General features: G+C 42.2%; 1 protein-coding gene across 4 annotated transcripts in view; it reads right to left on the reverse strand.

The window, feature by feature from the left end:
* Window positions 1-20,563, reverse strand: part of LOC135546043 (dedicator of cytokinesis protein 10-like) — a 181,778-nt gene that overhangs the window by 115,266 nt on the left and 45,949 nt on the right. For 2 of the 4 annotated variants that reach the window (XM_064974133.1, XM_064974128.1), the window contains exon 1: window positions 12,072-12,384. The exons of the other annotated variants lie outside the window; for them this stretch is intronic. In XM_064974133.1, coding sequence (XP_064830205.1) covers window positions 12,072-12,239 — 168 coding nt within the window. In that variant the 5' untranslated portion in view covers window positions 12,240-12,384. Of the gene's footprint in view, window positions 1-12,071; window positions 12,385-20,563 lie in introns of those variants that run through there. 4 annotated transcript variants of the gene reach the window in all.

The raw sequence follows: 20,563 nt of genomic DNA on the forward strand, positions 1-20,563 counted from the left end.
TCCTGTTGAAAAACAAATGATAGTCCAACTAAGTGCAAACCAGATGGGATGGTGTATCACTGCAGAATGCTTTTAACCATGCAGGTTAAGTGTGCCTTGAATTCTAAATAAATCAGACAGATTTACCTGGAAAACACCCCCACACCATCACACCTCATCCTCCATGCTTCACGGTGGGAACCACACATGCGGAGACCATCCGTTCACCTACTCTGCGTCTCACAAAGACACGGCGGTTGGAACCAAAAAGCTCAAATTGTAGTCAGACCAAAGGACAGATTTCCACCAGTCTAATGTCCATTGCTCGTATCTCTTCACCCAAACAAGTCTCTTCTTCTTATTGGTGTCCGTTAGTAGTGGTTTCTTCACAGCAATTTGACCATGAAGGCCTGATTCACGCAGTCTCCTCTGAACAGTTGATGTTGAGGTCTGTCTGTTACTTGAATTCTGTTAAGCATTTATTTGGGCTGCAATTTCTGAGGCTGGTAACTCTAATTAACTTATCCTCTGCAGCAGGTAACTCTGGGTCTTCCTTTCCTGTGGCGGTCCTCGTGAGAGCCAGTTTCATCATAGCGCTTGATAGTTTTTGGGACTGCACTTGAAGAAACTTTAAAGGTTCTTGACATTTTCCAGACTAACTGACCTTCATGTCTTAAAGTAATGGACTGTTGTTTCTCTTTGCTTATTTAAGATGTTCTTGTCATAATATGGACTTGGTCTTTTACCAAATAGGGCTATCTTCTGTATACCACTCCTACCTTGTCACAACACAACTGATTGGCTCAAACGCATTAACAAGGAAATAAATTCCACAAATTAACTTTTAACAAATCACAGCTATTAATTGAAATGCCTTCCATATGATTACCCCATGAAGCTCGGGGCGGCAGGGTAGCCTAGTGGTTAGAGCATTGGACTAGCAACTGGAAGGTTGCAAGTTCAAACCCCCAAGCTGATAAGGTACAAAACTGTCTTTCTGCCCCTGAACAGGCAGTTAACCCACTGTTCTTGGTCTGTCATTGAAAATAAGAATTTGTTCTTAACTGACTTGCCTAGTTAAATAAAGTTAAAATTAAAAAAAATTAAAAGCTGGTAGAGAGAATGCCAAGAGTTTGCAAAGCTGTCATCAAGGTAAAGTGTGGCTACTTTGAAGAATCAAAAATATAAAATATATTTTCATTTGTTTAACACTTGTTAGGTTTCTACATGATTCCATGTGTTATTTCATAGTTTTGATGTCTTCTTCGGGATCGGTGTCCCTTCCACAGGACGGTTGAGCTAACGTAGGCTAATGCGATTAACATGAGGTTGTAAGTAACAATAACATTTCCCAGGACATAGACATATCTGATATTGGCAGAAAGCTTAAGTTCTTGTTAATCTAACTGCACTGTCCAATTTACAGTAGCTATTACAGTGAAATAATACCATGCTATTGTTTGAGGAGAGTGCACAATTTTGAACATGCAAAGTTATTCATAAACAAATTAGGCAAATTTGGGCAGTCTTGATACAAAATGCAGAAATGCAATAGTTAATTGGATCAGTATAAAAATTTGCACATACACTAATGCTATCTAGTGGCCAAAATCTAAATTGCACCTGGGCTGGAATAATACATTATGGCCTTTCTCTTGCATTTCAACGATGGTACAATTTTTTTCAAAAGAACGATTGTTTTTTTCTTTGTATTATCTTTTACCAGATCTATTGTGTTATATTCTACTACATTAATTTCACATTTCCATAAACTTAAGTGTTTCCTTTCAAAAGGTGCCAAGAATATGCATATCCTTGCTTCAGGGCCTGAGCTACAGGCAGTTTAGGCAAATATTGAAAAAAGGGGGATAATCCTTACGAGGATGTAGAAAATAGTAAAAAAAAAAAATGGAATCTGTAGGTGTGTCCAAACTTGACTGGTACTGTACGTTACAATCACAAAAAAGATTTTTGACATCACTTGAAAGCTTACAAATCAGGGTTGTAAAGCTATTTTATAATTTCTAGATTTTTTTACGAAACATTTGTATATATTTTTCTGCTTTTAACCACCAATGATCTAAAAACGTGTAAAACATATATTTTTAAATCCATTTTCACTTATGTTGTAGCTTAGATCCTATTTGACATAATCTGAGGTGTTCGTGTTGTGCCCCCCATCGGTTGAGACACGGCATGTTCCTGAATAAAGGGTGCGTTTCATGTTTTGGCTGATAAATGTAGCTACTATACATTACAATTACAAACAAACTTTACAAACGTTCAAATCAAATCAAAGTTTGTCACATGCACAGACCTTACCGTGAAATGCTTACTTACAAGCCCTTAACTATCAATTCATGTCAAGGAATAGAGCTAATAAAAACTTTACTAAATAAACTAAAGTACAAAATAAAATACAAAAAGTGACACAATAATATAACAATACCGAGTCAATGTGTGTGTACGTGGGGGGGGGACAGGTTTGTCAAGGTAACCTGTACATGTAGGTAGGGGTAAAGTGACTATGCATAGATAAACAGTGAGTTGCAGCAGTGTAAAAACAAAGGGGGGGGGGGGGTCAATGTATTGTCCGGGTGGCCATTTGATTAATTGTTCAGCTGTTTTATGGCTTGGGGGTAGAAGACGGTTGGATGCTGAGCAGTTGCCATTCCAGGTGGTGATGCAACCAGTCAGGATGCTCTCGATGGTGCAGCTGTAATTAGTACCACAAAGATGGTTGGAGGTTCAACCATCTTCCATAGATAATAATAAAAATATAGATAATAGAAAATACATATTTGTTGTGGTAGTAACTAAAAGCTCAATTGTAAATTACATTTCAATGTCAATGGTGTAACAGCTAATTGCAAGTCCATTCTATGGATTCTATTTATATGATTAAATTGACGCCTACCCTGTGTTCAAGAGTATGCTGTGTCTCAAACGATGGCTGGCACAACACAAACACCTCAGATTATGTCAACTAGGATCAAGCTACAGCATATGTGAAGAAAAAGAAAATCAGTTTACAAATGTTTTTATAATTGATGTTAAAGGTGTCTCACACTCCATATGCTATGTACCCCTCTATCTTCTCTCTAGCTAGCCCCCTCCTCTTAGCAACAGTTAGACCACAAACCACTTTTCTCTGGCAGATCAGGGAAACAGTGTCACACACACACACACACACACACACACACACACACACACACACACACACACACACACACACACACACACACACACACACACACACACACACACACACACACACACACACACACACACACACACACACACACACAATGTGAGATGAATGATTGACACCTCTAAACTTCCAGTAAATGGTTTGCCTCCAATGCTCCTTATAGGACACATCACTGCACTCTATAGTCCTCTGTAAACTGGTCATCTCTGTATACCTGACACAAAACCCACTGGTTGATGCTTATTTATAAAACCTTCCCCTCTATCTGAGATACTGTACCTACTGCCGCCCTCATCCTCCACATACAACACCCGTTCTGCCAGTCACATTCTGTTAAAGGTCCCCAAAGCACACACATCCCTGGGTCACTCCTCTTTACAGTTCGGTGCAGCTAGTGACTGGAACGAGCTGCAACAAAACACTCAAACTGGACAGTTTTATCTCTTCATTCAAAGACTCAATCATGGACACTCTTACTGACACCTGTGGCTGCTTTGCCTGATGTATTGTTGTCTCCATCTTCTTGCCCTTTTCTGTTGTCTGTGCCCAATAATGTTCATACCATGTTTTGTGCTGCTGCCATGTTGTGTTGCTACCATGTTGTGTTGTCATGTGTTGCTGTCATGTAGTGTCTCTCTTGTTGTGATGTGTGTTTTGTCTTACATTTTTATTTGAATCCCAGTCCCTCTTCCTGCAGGAGGCCTTTTGCCATTTGATAGGGTGTCATTGTAAATAAAAATGTGTTCTTAACTGACTTACCGAGTTAAATAAAAGGTTCAATAAAAAAAATACAGAAATCTGTCACTTGAAATGAATTCATTAGGCCCTAATCTATGGCTTTGACCTGACTGGGAATACAGATATGCATTTGTTGGTCACAGATTTAAAGTGGAAGAGGGCTCAGAAAACCAGTAAGTATCTGGTGTGTCCAGTCATTTGCCTCATGCAGCGCAACACACCTCCTTTGCATTGAGTTGACCCGGCTGTTGATTGTGGCCTGTGGAATGTTGTCCCACTCTTCTTCAAAGGCTGTGCGAAGTTGCTGGATATTTGCGGGAACTGGAACACTCTGCGTACACGTCAATCCAGAACATCCCAAACATGCTCAATGGTTGACATGTCTGGTGAGTATGTAGGCCATGGAAGAACTGTCCCATTTTCATCTTCCAGGAATTGTGTACAGATCCTTGTATTATCATGCTTAAACATGAAGTGATGGGACAATGGGCCTCAGGATCTCAGCATCTCTGTGCATTCAAATTGCCATCGATAAAATGCAATTGTGTTCGTTGTCCGTAACTTATGCCTGCCCATACCATAACCCCACCTTCATCATGGGGAACTCTGTTCACAATGTTAACATCAGCAAACTGCTCGCCCACACGAGACCATACATGCTGTCTGCCAGCTGCCAGGTACAGTTGAAACCAGGATTCATCCATAACGAGCACACTTCTCCAGCAAGCCAGTGACCAAAGGCTTCGCTGAGACGGTTTCTGACAGTTAGTGCCGAAATGATTAGGTTGTGCAAACCCACAGTTTCATCAGCTGTCCGAGTGGCTGGTCTCAGACGATCCCGCCGATGAAAAAGCCTGATGTGGAGGTCCTGGGCTGCCGTGGTTACACGTGGTCATAATTTCAAATTCTCAGAAATTATGTTGTAGGCGGCTTATGGTAGCAAAATCTCTGGCAACAGCTCTGGTGGACAATTGCACGCTCCCTCAAAACAGGAGACATCTGTGGTATTGGGTTGTGTGACAAAACTGCACATTTTAGAGTGGCCTTTTATTGCCCCCTGCACAAGGTGCACCTGTGTAATGATCATGCTGTTTAATCAGCTTCTTGGTATACCACACCTGTTAGGTGGATGGATTATCTTGGCAAAAGATAAATGCTCACTAACAGGGATGTAAACAAATTTGTGCACAAAAGTTGAGAGAAATAAGCTTTATGTGCATATGGAACATTTCTGGGATCTTTTATTTCAGCTCATGAAACATGAGACCAACACTCTACAAGTTGCATCTATATGTTCAGTGTATTTCAAGTTCCATAATTGCTCAATATTTAGAAAATCTCAGTCAGTGTGTATCAACAGGCTCTGTTACATACCCCATTAAGTCCTTTAACGAGCTGCTAAAACACCTGCAGCCCATCAAACATCCAACCCCCCCATTCCGCTCCAGCTGTCTGGGCTGCTTCCATCCCTCCATCTCCCCCTCTTTCTTCCACATCCCACCAAACAACCCCATTCTCCCTATTTTCTCCCATTCTTTCCATCCACCCCTGTGCTGATTCTCAGTAAAACTGCTGCAGCTGTGCAGGATCAAAATAGAACGAGCGCAGGCCTTAGAATTAGCAGCAACTGCTAATCAAACAGGGTTGTGAACGAGAGATGGAGAGAGAAAATGTAAGAGAAAGACCGAGAGAGCGAGAGAGAGAAAAATATATAATAAGGGAGTGAGAGAGAAAATAGAGTGAAAGAGAGAGGATGCGAGAAAACACATGACAGAAGGAAATTGATGAAAAGGAGAGCTGACAAGGAAGGTCCAAGGCCATATAATATCTCAGAGTTTGACCACCAGTAGAAGCTGGTGAATGTCTATCTCAATTACAAATCTCTGTTTACATCCAAAATGGCACCCTATCCCTTTATTGTGGACTACTTTTGACCAGGACCCATAGGGCTCTGGTTGAAAGTAGTGCACAGTACTATGTAGGAAATAGGTTGCTGTTTGGGAGGCAGTAATAGTCTGCTGTGTAATGGGAGCCAGAGTGTGTATGTTTCCTAGTGCTGAGACAGCACAGGACAGGGTCCAGGATCAGACTGCAGCTATCACCATCTGGATCACATCTACTGCAGAGAGTGAGAGAGGGAGAAAGAGAGGGGCAGAGAGGGTGGGGAGAGAGAAAGAGAGAGGGGGATATATGGGGGGAGGGGGGAGATTGCGGGACAGAGAGAATGAGAGGGGGGAGATGTGGAAGAGAAAGAGGGCTAGAGAGTACAGAAAGTGAGAATATCATACTCTTATGAACAGGGGAAGGAGGCAGATAAAAAATATATATATTATTGTCACCTAAGCCAGATAGGTGCTGTGAAATGTGTTGTTTTACAGGTTCAGCCATAGTAGTAAGGTTTCCCTGGAGAAAGTTAGGGTTAAGTGCTTTGCTTAAGGGTACATCAACAGATTCTTTACCTTGTCGGCTTGGGTGTTCAAACCAGCAACCTTTTGGTTACTGGATCGACACTCTAACCGCTAGGTTACCTGCTGAGAGAGGGAGGAGATAGAGAAGCAGAGATGAGGGAGAGGAATGGCAGGGACTGGAGTATACTGAACAAAAATATAAACACAACATGCAACCATTTCAACGATTTTACTGAGTTCCAGTTCATATAAGGAACTCAGTCTATTTAAATAAATGAATGTTGCCCTAATCTATGAATTTCACAGGACTGGGCAGGAGCGCAGGCATGGGTGGGCCTCGGAGAGCCCTCACCGACTTGGGAGCCAGGCCCACCCAATGGGGAGCCAGGCCCAGCCAATCAGAATGAGTTTTTCCCCACACAAGGGCTTTATTACAGACAGAAATACTCCTCAGTTTTATTAGCTGTCTGGGTGGCTGGTCTCAGACGATCCCGCAGGTGAAATAGCCGGATTTGGAGGTCCTGGGCAGGCATAGTTACACTTGGTCTGCGGATGTGAGGCCGGTTGGACTTACTGACAAATTACGTTGGAAGTGACTTATAGTAGAGAAATGAACATTAAATTATTTGGCAACAGCTTTGGTGGACATTCCTGCAGTCAGCATGTCAATTGCACGCTCCCTCAAAACATGAGACATCTGTGACATTGGGTTGTGTGGCAAAAATGCACATTTTATAGTGGCCTTTTATTGTCCCTAGCATATGGTGCATCTGTGTAATTATCATGCTGTTTAATCAGCTTATTGATATGCCACACCAGTCAGGTGGATGGATTAACTTGGCAAAGGATAAATGCTCACTAACAGGGATGGAAACAAATTTCTGCACAACATTTGAGAGAAATAAGCTTTTTCTGCGCATGGAAAATGTCTGGGATCTTTTTATTTCAGCTCATGAAACACACTTTACATGTTGCTTTTCTATTTTTGTTCAATATACAGTTTGAAGTCGGAAGTTCACATACACTTAGGTTGGAGTCATTAAAACTCATTTTTCAAACACTCCACAAATTTCTTGTTAACAAACTATAGTTTTGGCAAGTCATTTAGGACATCTACTTTGTGCATAACACAAGTCATTTTCCCAACAATTGTTTACAGACAGACTATTTCACTTATAATTCACTGTGTCACAATTCCAGTGGGTCAGAAGTTTACATACGCTATGTTTACTGTGCCGTTATACAGCTTGGAAAATTCCAGAAAATGTCATGGCTTTAGAAGCTTCTGATAGTCTAATTGACATCATTTGAGTAAATTGGAGGTGCACCTGTGGATGTATTTCAAGGCCTACCTTCAAACTCAGTCTCTTTGCTTGACATCATGGGAAAATTAAAAGAAATCAGCCAAGACCTCAGCAAAAAATGGTAGAGCTCCACAAGTCTGGTTCATCCTTGGGAACAATTTCCAAATGCCTGAAGGTACCACATTCATCTGTACAAACAGTATTATGCAATTATAAACACCATGGGACCACGCAGCCATCATACCGCTCAGGAAGGAGACGCGTTCTTTGGTGCGAAATGTGCAACTCAATCCCAGAACAACAGTAAAGGAGACCCTGTGAAGATGCTTGAGGAAACAAGTACAAAAGTATCTATATCCACAGCAAATCGAGTCCTATATCAACATAACCTGAAAGGCCGCTCAGCAAGGACGAAGCCACTGCTCCAAAACTGCCATAAAAAAGCCAGACTACGGTTTGCAACTGTACATGCGGACAAAGATCGTACTTTTTGGAGAAATGTACTCTGTTCTGATGAAACAAAAATAGAAGTCTTTGGCCCACTATTGTTATGTTTGGAGGAAAAAAGGGGGATGCTTGCAAGCCGAAGAATACCATCCCAACCGTGGCAGCATCATGTTGTGGGGTGCTTTGCTGCAGGAGGGACTGGTGCACTTCACAAATTAGATGACATCATGAGGGCGGAAAATTCTGTGGATATATTGAAGCAACATCTCAAGACATCAGTCAGGAAGTTAAGGATTGGTCTCAAATGGGTCTTCCAAATGGACAATGACCCCAAGCCTACTTCCAAAGTTGTGGCAAGTTGGCTTAAGGACAACAAAGTCAAGGTATTGGAGTGGCCATCACAAAGCCCTGACCTAAATCCTATAGAGCATTTGTGGGCTGAACTGAAAAAGCGTGTGCAAGCAAGGATGCCTTAAAACCTGACTCAGTTCCACCAGCTCTGTCAGGAGGAATGGGCCAAAATTCACCCAACATATTGTGGGAAGCTTGTGGAAGGCTACACGAAACATTTGACCCACAAGTTAAACAATTTAAAGGCAATGCTACCAAATACTAATTGACTGTTTTGTAAACTTCTGACCCACTGGGAATGTGATGAAAGAAATAAAAGCTGAAATAAATAATTCTCTCTACTATTATTCTGACATTTCACATTCTTAAAATAAAGTGGTGATCCTAACTGACCTAAACCAGTGAATCTTTAATAAAAAATTTATGTCAGGAATTGTGAAAAACTGAGTTTAAATGTGTAAACTTCTGACTTCAACTGTAGCTGCATATTTTCCCTTGACACAAGGGTCAGTGACAGACAGACCAGGGTACATGGAGAGTCAGAGAACAGCCTAATTAATGTCTGGACCTCTGGGGGTAGATCAGCTTTAATATTGCAGATAGATTGTCTGCATCATTTTCAATCCCCCATGTATATTTTTTTGTAAATATATACAGTACCAGTCAAAAGTTTGGTCACACCTACTCATTCAAGTTTTTCTTTATTTTTACTATTTTCTACATTGTACATGATTCCAACACACATGGAATCATGTAGTAACGAAAACAAAGTGTTAAACATCTAAATATATTGTATATTCTTCAAAGTAGAAAAACAAATGATAGTCACACCAAGTGCAAGCCAGATGGAATGGCGTGTCGCTGCAGAATTCTGTGGTAGCCATGCTGGTTTAGTGTGTCTTGAATTCTAAATAAATCACAGACAGTGTCACCAGCAAAGCAGAATGCCAAGAGTTTGCAAAGATGTCATCAAGGCAAAGGGTGGCTACTTTGAAGATTCTCAAATATACTTTTTTGGTTACTACATGATTCTATATGTTTTATTTCATAGTATTGATGTCTTCCCTATTATTCTAAAATGTAGAAAATAGTCAAAATAAAGAAAGACCTTTGAATGAATAGCTGTGTCCAAACTTTTGACTGGTACTGTATATTAAGCGAGCCTACCCGAAGAGTCTCCATAAGAAGTGGTAGAAAAGCCAGCAAAGAAAGAGACCAATAGCAAAATTCAAAAAGTCCCAGTGCCAGAAAAAAAAACTATTAATCTAAATAGCATCTGAAGGTAGACCATTATGCACGGTTGTGACTCACTTTCTCAACCCAAAATGTATACTCTGGACCCATTGATGAGGAGCCTGGGAAAAAAAGCCTAAACATTGTCCTCTTCCTCAGATTCACCTTCCTCCTCCTCATCTCCCATTCGGACCACCTGCCCTTTCTCTCTAGTCAGGGCCTCCCCCTAACAACAGGCAAAGGTTCCTTAGTACCTTTGACCACACCAGCCTCTCCCCTCCCACCTCCTTTCTTCTCCCCTTTTTTCCCCTCTTCCACTTGACACCCTCCTCCACCGCCCCTAGCCGCTTGCCCTTCCCCACTATACTCTCCTCATCCACTAGCATAACCTGACTAGGCCCTGCCTCATCTACACCACCATCCATGACATGACTAGATCCAGTCTCAGCTACACCACCATCCATAGCATGTCTAGACCCAGACTCAGCTACGCCACCAACACATCCCTTACAAATATTCCACTAGCAATCAACCTACCCACCAAATTCACTCTTTTCATGAAGACAATCACAGCTTTGTTAATTCTGGAAGCGGAATCCATAAATTCATCTCCTAGCTGTTCGCCGACCATGAGCAGAACCTCCTCCACCTTAACTCCATTCTCAGGAACACACCTGAATCCATGCCGTAATGACAGCATCTCCTTCGCCCAAGGCTACGAAGCCATCATTGCACACCACACCGTTCAAACCCCAGGAAACTAAAACTCTGTCTTCTTCCTCCCTAACTTTGAAAAAAAAAAATTAAACTAACAGTATGTTAACTCTCCACCATAAAAAAGAAAAATTGAAAGAAAGTAAGGACAGAGCCCTTTCCATGGCCTCTCAACTACAAAACACTCCCAAGGCAGAGAGGCAGAGAGAGAGAGGCAGAGCGGCAGAGAGAGAGAGGCAGAGAGAGAGAGAAGAAAGCGGAGAGAAAAGAGAGAGGGGACTTTATGGTTGCCTGGTTACCCAAACTCCTTGCTCCGGCCAAATGCTACATCACACCCACATACGACATCTCCCCTATGATGTCTAGAATGAAAATACGTTCTACACCATCTGATTCTGCCCAGAAAACGATCAGTTGAGTAAGAGCCAAAACACACATGGGTACAGCGACATTTAGTAAATTCGTCATTAACTTTGATACTTAGGTCCAATCGCTGATGACCTTGTTTTCTACAACACCCCTCAATTTGAGTCGTGACATTTTTCAATTTCTTCAATGTCACCATGCATTCAGCAATCAGGAAACAAAGAATTTCTGGGAATATGGAAGCCTGTCCCAGAGATGGGGATTAGCCCTACAATGACCAGGCAGAGGGATGGTCGGACAGACGGAAGGACAGGGACATTGAAATACAGATACCCATGTTGAATGGTGACAACAATTTTGGCTGTAACTATTAAATATCTGTACACCCCTGTTCCTCAGCATCACATTGTCACCCTAAGTATAACATCACCCGTCAGTCTCAGACTGACCACTGATTTAGTTCACAATCACGAACCAAGCGGTCACAACTCATTACTGCCTTAATAAACTTTGGGGTGAAGCTTTTCCTCAGTACAGATCTTGGATCAGCTTCCCCTTCCCAATCCTAACCTTAACCATTAGTAGGGAAAATGCTAAACTGACCCAAGAACAGCATACAGGGACAACTCAACCCTACTGCTCCTAATAATGGATCCAAATGGTATTGCGGTCACTCACAGACAGAAACAAAAGAATATTGGCCAGTCCAATACATTTTACATTTAAGTCATTTAGCAGACGCTCTTATCCAGAGCGACTTACAAATTGGTGAATTCACCTTCTGACATCCACCCCTACCCTACATTTGTTCATTTGCTCATTCATTCACCCGTTGACTTCGACAAACACTCACATCATCTTATCAGCAGCCTATTAGATGAAACATGAGCAAAGAGACACATTTTTCCCACAGAAACTATATTGCCCTGGACTGACCCGCAGCCACCCCCAACCACCCTTCTCTCCATGTACATCCCCAGCAGCCTCCTGCCTCTGTTTCCACCCCTCTCCCTCTCAGCTGAGAGGGAGTAACACACAGCTCTGTCCACATGATGGCTTGCTCCTGGATAATGCATTACCCTCCACACACACACGCACACACACACACCCAGTCACACGCACACACTTACACAAACACAGAGAGAGGACACATTCTCCCCTCGCTGTATGTTAATACCACATGGCTAACACTCATATACAAAAACAGAAGGAGCCCAAACAGATTCCCTCTAGCCCTCTTACACTCTGCCCGCCCCCCCGCCCCCAACAAAGGAAGAAGGGAGGCTGCAGCCAACAGCTCCGCAGTCTGATGTTAGTTACCATAACAATGATGGTGAGGGCTCTACCTCCCCCGGTGGCGGTGTGGCCCTCGCCGGGAGGCAGGGCGTCCGAGGATAGCTGGTCCTGGCGGGAGCACATGTGGACACAGTTGGCCCGGCCCACGGAACGTAGGGCCTGGAGGAGCACCAAGCTGGCCGAGCAGCCCATACCCAGGTACCCAACCACGTCACCCCCAGACAGAGCCCTCTGCCCTGGATTCACCACCCAGCCCTGGCCCCCTGGACCTTGGACCAGCCTAATAGTGCTAAGTGATGCTAACTTCAGGAAACCCCAGCTACAGCCTAGTCAGGTTAGCCCAGGTTAGTACCTAAAGCTCCGGTGCTCCAGCACTGCCTGCCTACTTCGTACTGCAGTCCCACTGCTCTCCTCTGGCTCAGTACGGCTAAGTGCTGAGCGCTGGGACCCTCCAGCTGCAGCAGACAGAGGCTGCCTTGTCGCTCCACTCTCCGCACTGATCTGATCTGCCTACACTGTAGCTGAACACAGCTGGCTCCTCCAATCGAAGCAAGACAAGGTCGTCAGCTGACCAGAACTGACAGCCAAAAACACACACAGGCACGCACTCTAGCACCCAGTCTCGCCCGCTCCCTCGAGTTCTCGTGCACGCTCTCTCTCTCTCGTCCACACATACTGTTCACACAAATATTCCGACGTGATTTAGAGGGACATGGAAAAAAGACAGGAAGTCAATCCAAGCTCGAGTGAGCTCTGGGAATTGCACTAAGCAAAGGAGTGTGTGTGTGTGTGTGTGTGTGTGTGTGTGTGTGTGTGTGTGTGTGTGTGTGTGTGTGTGTGTGTGTGTGTGTGTGTGCATGTATGTATGTATGTATGTATGTCTGTTTCTGTGCATGCGTGTCCAAATCACCAGCTGTGTTACAACAGCCGTAACAGTGCCATTCAACTATTCAGACCAGCCACCTACTCCACACACTATGTCTCGCTCCGTACTTCCTCTCTCCCACTTAAGAATTTGAAATCTAGCTCATACTGTACACTCACTTAGCGGTACCTAAAGTGCTGCAGTCTGCACCGAAAAGCTAAATAGCACAGAGAAAGAAAAGGGAGGGCGAGGGGAGATAAATATAATCGAGAAAGAGAAAGAAAGAGAGGAGGGAAAAAGACCAGAGTAGTAGGCCTGTTGCGGTGACCATATTACCACCACACCAGCAATCATGACCGCAATAAAATGCACACTGGACATGCATTGGTAGTACCCAACTCACTGACAACCATCAAGTCCTAATGGCCTGGTACTCTATATTGGGCTATATTGTCCCTCTAACCAGTCTGACATTAATGCAAATTCCATTGAAAATCACCTCACTGTGATTGATCCATTTGAAGAAAGAGGTTTAACCATTCTGGGACTGGGGGCAGTATTGAGTAGTTTGGATGAATGAGGTGCCCAAAGTAAACTGCCTGATACTCAGGCCCAGAAGCTAGGGCATGCATATAATTGGTATATTTTGATAGAAAACACTCTAAAGATTCCAAAACTGTTAAAATAATGTCTGTGAGTATCACAGAACTGATATGGTAGGCGAAAACCTGAGGAGAATCCATCCAGGAAGTGCTTATTTTATTATTATTATTTTCAAATGGCTGTTTTTCCATTGAAAGCCTATCCACCATATAAAGACTTATGACCCAGATCACTATGGCTTTCACTACATGTGGCCAGTCTTTAGGCATTATTTCAGGCTTTTACTCTAAAAAATGAGGGAGAAATACCACTTTCAATGAGAGGACCGGGAGCGCGCCTTTCTTGTTTTTCCTTTTCTATTGACAGAGATATTGTCCGGTTGAAATATGATCGATTATTTATGAAAAAAACAACCCGAGGATTGACTATAAACATTGTTTGACATGTTTCTACAAACTTTTATGGTACTTTTTTGATTTGTCGTCTGCCTGCTGTGACCGCACTTTGTGTTAATGGATTACTGAACAAAACGCACCAACAAAACTAAGGTTTTTGGACATAAAGAGGGACTTTATCGAACAAAAATAACATTTATTGTGTAACATGGAGTCTTGTGAGTGCAACCATATGAAGATCATCAAAGGTAAGTGATTAATTTTATCGCTATTTCTGACTTTTGTTACTCCTCTACTTGGCTGGTTACTGTTTGTAATGATTTGTCTGCTGGGCGCTGTTCTTAGATAATCGCATGGTTTGCTTTTGCCATAAAGCCTTTTTGAAATCTGACACAGCGGTTGGATTAACAAGAAGTTTATCTTTAAGCCAATGTATAACACCTGTATGTTTTCTGAATTTTTATAATGATTATTTCTGTTTTGAATTGGGCGCTCCGCAATTTCACTGGCTGTTGGCCATGTGTTCCGTTAGCAGAACACCTGTTCGAAAACAGGTTGAAACTAAGTGGAAAACATGGCAGTTGTGGATGTTGTTCCAAAGCCTAACACAATGAAATGACAGTGCTTTCTAAGGTGATGATTCATTCAAAAAGCCCATACGCACATTAAGAGTTCACTCATTCCCAATGGATTAAATAAAACCATTTCCTCATCAATCTACACAAAATATCCCATAATGACAAAGCGAAAACTGTTTTATTAGAAACTTTTGCACATTTATGAAAAGTAAAAAACATATACCATATTTATATACCATATTTAAATAAGTATTCAGACCTTTTGAGCTCAGGTACGTCCTGCTTCCATTGACCATCCTAGAGATGTTTCTACAACTTGAATCATGTCCACCTGTGGTACATTCAATTGATTGGACATGATTTGGAAAGGCATACTTGTCTGTATAAGGTCCCACAATTGTGGGTAGAGCGCTGAGACAGAATTATGTCGAGGCACAGATCTGGGGAAGGGTACCAACAAATTGCTGCAGCATTGAAGGTCCCCAAAAACACAGTGGCCTCCATCTTTCATAAATGAAAGAAGTTTGTAACCACCAAGACTCTTCCTAGAGCTGGCCGCCCAGCCAAGCAGAGTAATCGGGGGAGAAGGTCCTTGGTCAGGGAGGTGACCAAGAACCCGATGGTCACTCTGACAGAGCTCCAGAATTCTTTTGTGGAGATGGGAGAACCTCTCAGAAGGACAACCATCTCTGCAGCACTCCACCAATCAGGCATTTATGGTAGAGTGGCCAGACGGAAGCCACTCCACAGTAAAAGGCACATGACAGCCCGCTTGGAGTTTGCCAAAAGGCACCTAAAGGACTCTCAGACCATGACAAACAAGATTATCTGGTCTGATGAAACCAAGGTTGAACTCTTTGCCCTGAATGCCAAGCGTCACCTCTGGAGAAAACCATGCACCGCTCAACACCTGGCCAACAACCATCCCAACGGTGAAGCATGGTGGCAACGTCATGCTGTGGGGATATTTTTTAGCAGCAGGGCCTGGAAGAGTAGTCAGGGTCGAGGGACCTCAGACACAGAGATCCTTGATGAAATCCTTGCTGCCAAAGGTGCTTCAACAGAGTACTGAGTAAAGGGTGATATTAATTGTTTGTTTGTTTTGTAATACATTTGCAAGATAAAACCAATACCTTTTTTTACTTTGTCATTATTTGGTATTGTGTGTAGATTGATGAGGGGAAAAAATATTTAATACATTTTAGTCAATGCACTGTATTACTGGAAAATGGAATATCTTATGTTTCACCGAGTCATGAATGACAACAAAGATAATATACAGTTGGCTGGGTTTTCCGTGCATCGGCAGGACAGAAGTCCGGTAAGACGAGGGGTGGGGGTGTGTGTCTATTTGTCAATATCAACTGGTGTGTGATGTCTAATATTAAGGTAGTCTTGAGGTATTGCTCACCTGAGGTAGAGTACCTGATAATAAGCTGTAGACCACACTATCTACCAAGAGAGTTTTCATCTATATTTTTCATAGCCGTCTATTTACCACCACAAACCGACGCTGGCACTAAGAACGTACTCAAGGAGCTGTATAAGGCCAAACAAAAACATGCTGATCCAGAAGCGGAGCTCACAGTGGCTGGGGATACTAATGGAGGCTAACTTAATCCATTTTACCTCATTTCTACCAGATGTCAGAGGGCCACGCCGCCACCAGGGAAGTAGAGCTCTCCCCATCATTGTTATGGTAACTAACATCAGACTGCGGAGCTGTAGGCTAAAGCTTCCCTTTACTCCACACAGAGAGACGCGCACAAAAAAATGGTCAAAGAGTCAAGTCACCCAAGTCATAGACTGTTCTCTCTGCTACCGCACGGCAAGCGGTACCGGAGCGCCAAGTCTAGGTCCAAAAGGCTCTTTAACAGCTTCTACCCCCAAGACATTAGACTGAATAATTAATCAAATGGCCACTTATTGCATTGACCCCCCCCCTTTGTTTTTACACTGCTGCATCTCGCAGTACCCCCTGTATTACCCCCTGTATATAGCCTCATTGTTATTTGATTGTGTTACTTTTTTTCTTTTACTCTATTTTCTTATTAATACTGCATTGTTGGTTAAGGGCTTGTAAGTATTCAACGCATGTGACTAATACAATCTGATTTTAATTTGATTTGTAATCACCACATCACAATATATTACACTAAGTGCTGGATGAATAATTCTGCATATAGAAAATGCACAATACAGTATACTGCTCCTCTCCCTACCAACCAATCTCATCAGTTTTCCTCCACCACAAAGTGAAAGGAGGCCCCTTCTCTCCCCCTCTCCTCCCCTCAGCAGAAAACCAGTTTGCTGTGTATACCAATTCAATTCTTCTGGTTTTATGGTCTGTGAAGTGCAGGAGCCTAGAGAGCAGGGAGTTGTTTTTGGACTGGGCCACAGCCTCTGGCAGCGTCCCTACATCAGTGTCTCTTAATCCTGGTCATGGAGACCCAAAGAGGGGCACATTTTAGTTATTGCCCTCTAGCACTACACACCTGATTCCACTATTCAAAGGTTTAATGATGAGTTAATTAATGGAATCAAGTGCGTAGCACTATGGCAAAAACTAAAATGTGCACCTCTTTGGTTCACCACGACTTTTGACCGGAGGACTAATGGCCCTGGTTAAAAGTAGTGAAAACCATCATTGTTCAATAAATGTTAAAGATTAAAAAAAGGTAACTTTACAGCACATTTTCTATGTAATATTAATAGTCATAATTATTATTATTTTGGATGGGGGCACGCCCGCTTTGCAAGGGGTGCGTGCTACGCCACTGTTTATTTAAGTATAACTATAAGAAATCTAAAATGTGTCAAATCAATTATCTCCAGCTCAGGGCTCCAGCTATGCATTTGGTTTGCTAATTTGCTAGCTAAAGTGGCTAGATGGCAAGATCAAGCGTCTTGGTTACAGCAGAGACATTCAATCCATTCAATCCCCTCCTGGATCAAGATCCCTGTTGGCTAAATAGTTTTCTGCGGCACTTCCGGTAATACAGTATATCCGGTATGGTACAGAAACGGTATGAAAACCTGGATACTGCCCAACCCTAACAAACACGCACACGCACAGTAGAAGCTGTAATGTTCAGTAGTTTATTAGAATCAGTATGTGTTTAGTATAATCCATAGAATTTGTTCAGGGTGTTATCTTGGGCCTGAACAACAGGGAGGAGCAGGCCATCTTGGGAAGCTGTAGATATCCCATGATTAGGGCCTTCAGCATCTGTGTGACAACAACACACACTCACCTCCACGAACACACCATTACAATTAGGGCTGGGCGGTATACCGTATTTTACCACACACAGGTATTGATGCATGGACTCCTCTACTTGAGTCATCTCTCTCCGCTCTCCCAATTCAAGTTCAATTTAAGGGCTTTATTGGCATGGGAAACATGTGTTTTGAAAACTTTGTTTTACACACAACACAAAACAATATACTCAACTAGAAAAAAATACAAAAAATTATTATCTATAAAGATACCGCACTTTAGACAAGTTAAACACACCGGGCGGAAGGCTACAAAGGTTAAAGGGCAGAGCAAACACACAGAGCAAACACCTCACCATTGTTCCTGTAAACAGTCAAGGGATAGGAGTGGAGAAATGCAACCACTCACAGACAGTCATGGCCACAGACCGACCATCCACTGGACCAAAAATAAAGTTTACAATGCTTTAAAAGAAAAATATATATGATAATCATTTTATGTAAGCGTGAACAAAATGTTTAAAAAATATATTTTAAAAAACAGTGCAAAATCTCACATTTTAGTCTGTGACCGGGCAAGAGGAACAAGGCATCCGCAGGTCACAATCAATAAGCACATCATCAAACTTAATGCCCCCCCCCGCAAAAAAACCCACAAAGAAATGCTCATCCAACCCTTAAGTCACAGGGGAGTCAAATACAGACTTATTAAAAAAAAAAAGTGAATACCATGAGAGGATGGACTGTTTAAAATAAGACCGGAATGGAGACCAAGTCATTCCGGTCTTATTTGAGGTTCCCACGTATATTGAATTACATTTTTTCTAGTTTCAGAGAGCACAAGACAACTCTTACTCAACATTTATAAGATGGGGGAGCTACCATCTTCCAGTTCTGTAGTATTAGCCGTCTAGCTAAAAGAGTTGTATAAGCAACAGTGTCCAACTGGATTCTTGACAGGAGGGTACCTATGGTCAGTACTCCAAAAAGGGCTGTAAGGGGAGACAGATCTATTAAAGTGTCATATATATCAGAAAAACATTGAACTATTAATTCCCAGAAACTTGACAGTTTATGACAGCCCCAAAACATATGCAAAAGTGTGGCTGGTTCCGTTTTATATCGGACACATGTAGGATCAAAATCAGAGAATATTCTTCCAAGTTTGGCCCCGGACCAGTGGATACAGTGAACCACCTTGAATTGAATGAGGCTGTGTCAAGTGCTAAAAGAGGACGAATGCACCCTGTGCAGCACAGATTCCCAGGTGTCATCCAAGTTCCTCCCCCAAATCCTATTCCCATCGAGTCTTTAAAGGCACCAAAGAATGGTTCTGTAAGTCACTAATGATTGCATATACATCTGAATTTGAGCCCCTAGCAAGCTTGTTCAGCTCAAAGATGATCTCTATAGCTGTATTTCACAGGCCTATGGGGAAATTCAGGGGTGTTAGCTCTGACAAAGTTCCTAGTCTGGAGATAGTGGAAAAAATGGGATCGGGGGAGGTTGAACTTTTCCTGTAGCTGAGCAAAAGAGGCAAATGTATCATCAAATAATATTTGGGCTAATGAGGAGAGGTCTAGTGAGTGCCAGATGGCAAAAGCCCCATCATTCAAAGATGGAGGAAATAAAATGTTCTGATTGATTGGGCCTGATAGAGAAAAGCCTCGGAGGCTAAAGGCTAAACAGAACTGATTCCAAATTTTAAGAGACTGCTTTACAATTGGGTTGACACACCTTTTGCCTAGGGACACTGGGAGAGATGAGCACATCACAGAAGAAATGGCAGCAGGTTTACATGATTCAGACTCCATCTGGACCCAGAGTGGTCTAGGGCCAGTAGGATCAGTCTGCAGCCAGTACAAAAGGGCTCTGAAATTTGTAGCCCAATAGTATGTCTAAAAATGTTGTAGAGCTAAACCACCCAATGCCTTAGGCTTCTGTAAATGTTTTCTACCAATCCGTGGTACCCTGCTATCCCAAATAAAATACATGAATGTTTGATACAGTGAATTAAAAAAGATTTTGGAATAAAAATGGGTAAACATTGAAATAAATATAAACATTTAGGCAACACATTCATTTTAATGATATTAATCCTTCCAATAAGAGAAAGAGGTAGCGAATTCCAAAAAGTAAAATATTATTTCAAACTGTCTGCTAGAGCAACAAAGTTTTCCTGAAACAAATTTGAATATTTCCTTGTCACTTTAACTCCCAAGCAGATTAATTGATGAATTAGAGTATGATAGCAAAAGAGATGGAGAAAACATCTGTCTCCGGATTACATCTTCAAACTAAGGGCAACACAATGCATAGCATTCCTGACAGGGAGACACGTCCATCATGCATGATGACGTATAAGATGTGTTCTCTTGTTTGTGTCTGGAAGTAAAGTTAGCTAGCAAGCTAGCCAAAGAGTCAAACTTGGCAACATGCCGCATTTAAATGTAATCACTAAAGGTGGAAATTTGAGGGCTCTGTGTTGATACAATACGTAGTGAATTTGTTATGGGCGTAAAAAGGCAAAGAAACTCGTATGCCAAACATTATCAAATTAGTAAAGTATTTGGTAGAGCAGGGTCAGAATGCATCATATGGGAAAGTACAACCAGCGAAACAAGAGATAACATAGTAATTAAAGTGACCTCCTTGTGGACAGAAGATCTGTTTGTTTTGACTATACATTTTTTTTTATTCACCTGGTAAAGTAACGTTAGACGGAAAAACAGAGGAAGAGTATAGCGGAGATTATAGAGGGCTTGCTGAGTTAAAGGAAATGGAGATGTAGACTAGTGAAGACAAACAAAGGAAAGTAAGTTAATTGGAAAGTAAGAATTTTGAATTTGAATCGTT

This window comes from Oncorhynchus masou, chromosome 9, assembly GCF_036934945.1.
Source record: "Oncorhynchus masou masou isolate Uvic2021 chromosome 9, UVic_Omas_1.1, whole genome shotgun sequence".
NCBI classification, from domain to species: Eukaryota; Metazoa; Chordata; class Actinopteri; order Salmoniformes; family Salmonidae; genus Oncorhynchus; species Oncorhynchus masou.